General features: G+C 41.3%; 1 protein-coding gene across 1 annotated transcript in view; it reads right to left on the bottom strand.

The window, feature by feature from the left end:
- Positions 1-512: 512 nt before the first annotated feature.
- Positions 513-8,389, bottom strand: part of ECI1 (enoyl-CoA delta isomerase 1) — a 31,730-nt gene continuing 23,853 nt past the window's right edge. The window contains exons 5-7 of the mRNA XM_073636594.1: positions 7,977-8,098; positions 3,953-4,131; positions 513-968 (exon numbers count right to left, since the gene is read on the bottom strand). Of these exons, the coding sequence (XP_073492695.1) occupies positions 802-968; positions 3,953-4,131; positions 7,977-8,098 (468 nt within the window). The 3' untranslated portion in view covers positions 513-801. The remainder of the gene's footprint in view (positions 969-3,952; positions 4,132-7,976; positions 8,099-8,389) is intronic.

The following is an 8,389-nucleotide window of genomic DNA, read 5'->3' as shown; positions in this document are numbered from 1 at the left end:
AGCCCTGTCACAGCCAAGTAATCCGTCCTCTTCCTCTCCTCGCACAGCTTCACTTCCACTGGGGATGCTGCCACATGCTGGGAGTCTGGGGCTGTCCGCTTCCTTGCCCACCCACCCTAAGGCTCTATTGTGACAGTGTTCGATCCCTTCGCCACACTGCAAATGCTGCATGCCTCCCTGTGGCCACACTGACAGACCTGACTGGCACCTGCCTGCTGTGGAGGAGGGGAGAGCCAGACCAGGCTCAACTGAGTCAATTCAGGTGAGACCACATACAGGACACACACCGAATGTGCACCTTAACCTGTAAACTGTTGGGGGGGGAGCACAGTGTTCCTGCACTATTGTCACTGCACTCTGAACTAATTTACTATCCCAGGGGCTAGTTCTGCGATCTGCTGCAGGTGTCAGTGGAAAGTTAATGATACTCCAAAAGCCTATAGTCCTTGATGGTCCTCTATTGCATGTCCGCATCTTGTAGCATAACATTCATTGTTATACAGTAATCTAAGTTTCTTCACAAAATATTTTATTAGGTTGGTAAATAGAGAACACGGATTGAATTTCAAATACCATCTGATTAGGAAAAAATCTATACAAAAACATAGCTACCCTGCAATACCCCTGCAGATAGATTAGTAGGAATGCTGAGAATGTACAAAGGCAGCTGTAAAGACACGCTTGTCAGAGCTTCCTCCAGATCACCACCCAAGTCCAAGTCCCATCTTCTTTAATACTATAGGCTTTGTGAATTACAGTAGTTTATGGCTTTCATATATATTTCAACATTTACTCGGCATGTTATTGCTTCTTCTGCTTCAACCTATCCATATAGGCTTGCAAAGACTTCTGGATGGATTCCTTGGAGATGAAGCTGACAAAATTATCGATATCAGCCTCTCGCTGTTTGACTAGCCGGTCTACGATAGGCTTACGTATCATAGACTTGGTGATCTGACGGGCGTGATCTGTAAGAGAGAAAAAAATATATATTTTTTTAAGAATTAAAAATCGCAATCTATAGTTTTAGAGTGGAACTCCAGTCAAAAAGTGTTTTGTAATTTTGGATTGAGTGAGGAAAGGCCAGAATGTGTGTCAGGTTTTTTTTTTTCTGTTTGTGTCTGTGGAGAGATATACCTTCTTTTTAGATCTATTGTTATAGAGTGCAATATCAAATGTAGTGTTACTTACACTTCGCTTAGTCTGCTTATATTTTGCCTTCCCTTGTTTGCCGCCCCCCTTCAATCACCATGGTCATGAAAGTTTTTTTAAATAAAATCAGTTTTCATTATACATCTCTTTTTAGTCCCTATGACTTCATCAGTGGGACTGTGTATTTCTCTATGCAATGCAGGCAGATCATGGCTGATGGCAAGGGCTGTATATAGCTATCTGAAAACATCACATTATCATTTCCTGAAAACATTGAAACCATGTCAAAAAACGTTCACCCGATTCATGGCTTGCAGCCAATCAGCTGCAGCTCTGATCAGTGTATTCTGACAGCGGAGGAGCCCCTGCTGTGAGGATACATCAAAAGAGCAGTGAAGATTTCTTCATCCACTATGAATGTGTAGATGGGGGGGGACTTATTTTTTTTTTTTTTTTTTTTTTTACAAGCCAGCCATCTATGGCCAGCTTTACTCTGGGTCAGCGATTCAAAGTAGTGAAGCAATAGGGTGAGCATGACAGCCAGGCAACTATTTTACAAAGGAGTGATAAGCAATGGTAGCCTCTGTGTTGCTCTCAGGTTTCTTCCAAAGTAAACTATTTTATTCATGTGAGAGGTTTTAAACTGATTTAAAATTTAGAAACAAGTAATAAGTATATGGGGCAGCCATACTTGCTGATTAGATAAGTGATCTGCACTTCCCAGTTAGGAGAGCAGCACAAGGATTTTGGTATACTGCTGACTTTATACTCTTTGCACAGACATTCCATTAGAGTGAAAGCCTACCGATTTGTATAGGAAAAATAAACATGACAAACAGAGCATATAAAAAAATAGAAATTTTTGTAGTATGTAACAGAAAAATGACGCTTTGGTAAACTTTCACACATAAAACAAGCACATACTAATATAGATATGACAGCTCGCCTTTACGTGACAAATGTAACTTTTAGCTCCCTTTCAAGTTACAGTAACAATATTATATCTTTGCAGTAGGGACTTTCTGCATTACACATAATTTAAAGATGTGGTCTTTCTGTAAAAACGCTGCATTGTCTGTTTCTGTGTATAAGGTGCTTTTCTGTAAGCCATGTATGACACAGTCAGAGTTGCCTATCTTCATTCAGGCTCCATTCAAACTAGCGGTTTTTTATTAGCTCAAAAAATGCTGAAAAAAAACACAGGATGAAAGGTGCTGATAATAGCGTTTTTTTGTGCCGACTTGTATTAGTGTTTTAGAAGCATTAGCATTTTATTTGCGTTTTTATAGTACAAAGAGGAAAAAAAACACGTTTGGAAAAAGCTCTTAGGAGCCTTTTAGTAGTGTTTAGTGTTTTTCTGCTGAAAAAACGCTCCCAAAAACTACAAAAACGCTAACAGCCTAAAGTAGTGTGCACGGACACATACGATAACACTGTTTAGCTTCTAAGAGCAGCTAAAAAAAAAAACACTAGTGAGTATGGGAGCCTCACTTGTTAACTCTTATAAAAAGGTACAGCAATAGTAAAATCGACTTTCTTCTTAGAACTACCCAGGACAAGAAAGGGTTAATAGCGCTCCTGTTTATGCTGCAAGTGACTTCAGTGCATTAATAAGGGATATGGCATTTTAAATAGTAAATAGATGAAGGTTGAAGTTACATTTATAAAATAATTTAAAAGATACTCTTTAAAGCTGGAGACAAATCAGAAATAATAATAATAAAAAACAACATCTGTAAGCCCCTATACAGCAGTTTTCAGTGCTGAACAACTGGCAGGAAATTCAGTGACAGGAGGAGAAAGCAGAGTGCATAGAGGGATGACTTTATTAGTGTGTGGATTCTCCTTTCACTGTTCAGTCAGCAGACTGGGGATGTGGTCTCGATAAGGCTGTGCTGGACCCGACGTCTGGAAAGCAAGCCCAGATCACAAAACTGCACAGATTTTTATTTTAACCTGTTAGCGTCAACAGTGCGCAAATATGCGGCCTGTTGGAGGGTGGGCTTTGGCGCCGAGTGGCCGCATATTTGCGTGCAATTTTGCAAAAAAACCTGTGCCAAGAGCGTGCACCCTGCGCACTCCCGCCAGCTAACGGAGTCCAATCATATGAGCACTGTGACAGCCAATAACATGATCATAAACCCCGCCTCCTGGAATCTTAAACCCCTAAAGGGCGGGAGGCGCCGGCGCCAAGGGGTTAAAATCCTTCAGCAAGTGAAACAGTTCTCCCACAGGTATTTTAACTGTTACTGCATGGTAGATTTCATAGCTTTGATACACTTTCCATGCTATTAGATACACCTTTATACAAAAAATACACATCTTTTTGCAGGTAAAAAAAAAAAGCGCATTTATTATTTTTTGCATTAGGTCACTGATTTTTTGTATTAGATCGCTGATGCCATGCAGGTCTCCTCCACAGTCAGTGTATCTGCTTACCCATACGGGTAAGCTTATACTCAATGGCAAGAAGACTCAATGAACTACCACAGCGCATTGGTAGTTTATTGAAAACTACAAGCCGACAGCTGCTAAGGATGTCAGGACTTGTAGTTCATTCATACACAGATGTCTGTGTACGAATGATGCGGCCGCGTGCGCTTTCAAAAAACTTCCCTCTCTACTGCTGCCACAGGGAGAGGGGGCAGCGGGCACTGACTGCGGCACTGGGAACTTGTTACATGTTCCACCTTAAAAACATGTAATATATTCACAAAGGTGAACTTATCCTTTAAGATGCAATAAAAAGGCATCCATTTCTGCAGGGCGGATTCTTGAACTCTGCTTGTAGTGTTCTTACCTGGGACAGACAGCCATTGAGCCATGGCGGCTGCTGCTGTGCTCTGTACCTTATCCTCTGGAACCAACTGATCCACAAGACCGAATTTAAGAGCAGCGGGGGCAGGATACATTTGTCCCAGCTGGAGGGACTGCTCTGTCACACGGCTCCCTACGGTGTGTGTCATCGTGTCCTTGAACCTGAAAAGGATGCAAATACTTGTTCAGGAACAGTCTATACGACACACTTGTTAAAATTAATTAAATTAAAATGTGCACATTACATACAAAAAGGTATAAATCAAGAACAGTGACTGCGTTCAAAAGCAAACCTAACGTGAGCACAACACACTACAGAGTAACGTTCTGTTTTTAAAATGAATTCCTCTCAGGGTAAAAACTGCCAGTTGTAAGAACATGAACACTAACAAAGCCTTTTTTGGTCTCAGCCAACTCCTGCCTTAGAAAGCCACATAACAGCAGATTCATAGCTCTCCAAATAAGACAACTAAAAATTGTCATGTACTTCTTCTGAAATGTACAAAGAAAAGAGAGCGCAAGGCTGCCCTAGTGTGATATTGTTTAATGCTAAAAATGCGAATTCAAGTTAAAAGGGTTACACTCACAAACATGGATCTGAAAGTCGCATGTACAGCAGGGTGGATGTCTCCTCTCCTGGCCTGAATGAAAGGGTTGGCTCCCAAAGGCAAGTGATGTGGATGGGGGATGTTAGAGCGAACTCCGCTTACTCATCGTGTCAGGCTGTGTTTGCTGTGAGACATGCGCACGGTCCAGCCGGTGCGCGAGTGACTTCACGCAGCACCGGCTGAACTGTGCATCCCCCATCCACATCACTCGCCTTTGGGAGCCAACACATTCATTCAGGCCAGGAGAGGAGACATCCACCCTGCTGTACATGCGACTTTCAGATCCATGTTTGTGAGTGTAACCCTTTTAACTTGAATTCGCATTTTAACATTATCACACTAGGGCAGCCTTGCGCTCTCTTTTCTTTGTACATTTCAGATTAAGTACACCACCCTGTGGATACTTGAGAGAGCTGTAGCACCTAGAGCTAAGAGAACTTTTTATACAGACTGTTATATTTTGTGTGTTGCTTATGGGGACAGCGCTGGTCTGGTTTTCTTGTGTGTTTTTGATCATGTACTTCTTCAACACTTCTACAAAGTTTATAGGGGCCTACATGAGATCAGTACTTGTGCAGTTCAGACAAAAGAATTAAAATCCTGAAACGACATTGCAGTGGAAAGTACAATTAATCTGGATGGGTTAGGACCTTTTTTTAGGTTTTTATTGCGGTTGGGGAAAAACTCCCTTAACTATCCATATGGTCACAAGAACTGGAAAAGGCAGCAAAAAAATCTCCCTTCTTAAAGCAAAGCTATGCTCGCTTTCAATCAAACGACGTGAGTCTGTGATGTCACGTAGCTCTCCGCTAACCTGACCGTCTTTCAGGTATTAACTGCAGACTGCTTTCATAGGCCAGCTGAGATGATGTCATTCCCGCCCGCAGATGTGCACGGGTTCAGTCATCTCAACATTGCCAAACTTGTACAATCAGCTGGGCGTCTCACTGTACAGGGTGCACAGGCAGATAAGCAATTTTTAAGCAGAAGAGACATAGCACGTCTCTTCTGCATTTAAAATCCTGCCTGTTCGCCTCTTATTTTTTTCATGAGGTTCCATTTTAAGTGGAATAAGGACCCCTGTCAAGTTTTACTGCTGTTCTGTTGACCCTACAGGAAGTTGGGGGAGGATGGTACCTCTCTAGAAGTGACAGGGACAGCAATAAAACATAACAGGGGTTCTAACTCTTACCAACTCTATCCAAAACTTAGAAAAACAGCATTAAACACTTGTATAGTATTCATATGTATGGTTCAACTGACCTCAGTTCACTGTACACCATATCTGACTTCATGTCTACCCACATATTCATTTCATAGGTTATAACAGACACATACTGCAGCAAACCGAAGAATGATTCTCCTATTAGTGGTTTCATGCTAGAGATCAGCTCAATGGCACTGCTGAACCACTCACAGTATACCTCTCTCTCATTAAATTAAAAAGGACTTTTCAATAACTTTACAAGTCTGCATGAATACATTCCTGACATGTAACAATAAACAAGTATAATACATAAAAAAAATTATAAGCAGCCTTTGAGCCCCAGTCGGTGACTTTGCCTAGGCTGCAATTTTACCAGTATCCTGCTGCAGGCAGGAGGAGGCATTTCCTCAGTTTCCTCCCCAGTGATCAGACTGCAACTTTGTAGCAAATTCCAAGGTGAGATGCTACAGCAGAGCCTGATCTGTATCAGGCATTTGTAAACATAGCCAAAAAGTATGGGGGCCTCAGGATTAACATGATTGTGTCCTCTCTGAACCAGCATCTTTGTCCAGAAAGTAGAAGCTAACCCTACATAAATGGATAATGTCTAAACACAGACGAATCTGGGACTATAGCGACCATAGCAGATAAAGGCATTGTCAGGGGAAATACTGCAATTCTTATGAAAGGTAATAAATATCTGCAAGTGTTGACATATTACTTAGCTTTCATGCACTTATGAAAAAATACATCTAAAGCTAAGTCACTTGATGCAGATTCCGGTTCCTCAGCAAAGCCACGTCCAGCGAGGGGTGGAACACACGCAAGGTTGTGTAAGAACCAAGTGAGTTCCTGGAGCGAGCAGACTGCCCCATTTACGATGTTTGTAACAGGCGATGTTAATCTGGAACATTGTAAGTGTGTTTTGTAATCCTTTCTTACAATAAACAAGACATACTATACTATATGGACTTTCTCTCCATTTATGCACGAGTCGGAAGTACATAGGAAGACTTAGAGGAAGTGACATCTCCCCGCTCACCAGCCTAAGCCTGATAGACCCACATGCAGTATTGCTAAGGGGTCCATATTATCTGGCGAGTTAAAGCACAAGGGGGTGCGTGGAGCACAAATCACCGTTTGATGCTACTGGAGCACCCCATCACTTTAGAATAATTTTGCACAGAAGCACTTTTGGAAAGAAATTGTGTATCAAATTTCTAAACACAGACTTTCACTGGCTACCTACTTACCCATTCACTTTGGACTTTTTATGTTTTTTTTAATTGTATTATGTATATGCTATTTGCACTTTAAGCAATTTGCACTTTAATTTGTAACTGTTTGTGCTGTGGTTTAAATATTTAAGTGTGGTATAAGCAGCAGCAACAGGAGGCGTGTATAGGCACAATACAATTAGCATGGGTGGATTGTTTTTTTTTTTTTTTTTTTTTTTTAAGTAAATATCTGCAAGTGTTTACACATTACTTAGCATTCATGCACTTTTGAAAAAATACATATACAAAGCAAAGTCACTTTAATGGTAACCCAACCATCTGCCTATTGATGCATGTGGCTCTGTTTTCTTGCTTAGGTCACATCCGCATGGATGTAATTCTGTATAAATACGTCTAGCATTTAAAACACATTTGCCATGGCCAGGGAGTTGCAGGTGGGGAATACACCCGGCCATAGAAGTGACTGGCTGTACGCCCCTGTACTTGGGTAAACGACGATGCTTCTCTGCATCAGCATTTTCCAGCATGCACGAGGCATTTTTTTTAAATCAGCAAGTGTTGCATTCAAGATATGACTCCGTACACACATGTGCAGGTAAGAAGCATTGGTGTTTACACAAGTACAAGGGCAAACAGCCATTCACTTCTATAGTTCTTGTACACTCCACCCGAGGCTCCCCAACCACAGGAAAAATGTGTACTTTATACCCATTTACGTCTGTGTGTATGGAAAACATTTCTTCATCAATGCATTATCTGAAACTATTCAGTATACAGAATGAAATAATTGTTTGCCTCATAGCTAAACACAATGATCCACAGAGTACAAGCACACCTGTTAATTACAGTATGTGAACAAAGGGTCAGGTAGAATTTCTGGCACACCTTGACTGTTGATCAGCTGGAAAAGAAGTGAAGAAACACAAACAGACTGTGTAGCATTTTCTACATTACCAGAAGGGAGCAACTATGCCCAGCTGCGTCTCGTTCAGGCCAATGGCATACTTTGGGCTGTCCGCCATGATCCTGTAATCACAGCACATGGCCATAAGGCACCCGCCAGCGGGACTGGAACCCTATGTAGAAAAATGAAAAGGAAGGAAGTGAAATAACAAACACTTTTCTATGCTGTCACTATGGATATCATGAATATCTGACACAATGTTTTTTTTTTTTTATTATTATATTGAATTTCCAACAAGAAGGAAAAACAAAAAAAGAGAATGCAAAGTATCAAGCGAAGGCATCTTTTCAATCAGCCTCTTTTTCATAATAATGCCATTTATTCCTCTAGATCTGTGGTTGGCAACTGATCAATCATGGCGATCTGACAGGTAAATTTAAATCCTGCCATGTCACCTCTCAGA

The sequence above is a fragment of the Aquarana catesbeiana genome, linkage group LG06 (genome assembly GCF_042186555.1).
Source record: "Aquarana catesbeiana isolate 2022-GZ linkage group LG06, ASM4218655v1, whole genome shotgun sequence".
Taxonomy (NCBI): domain Eukaryota; kingdom Metazoa; phylum Chordata; class Amphibia; order Anura; family Ranidae; genus Aquarana; species Aquarana catesbeiana.
This window is presented reverse-complemented; position numbering and strand designations above follow the sequence as displayed.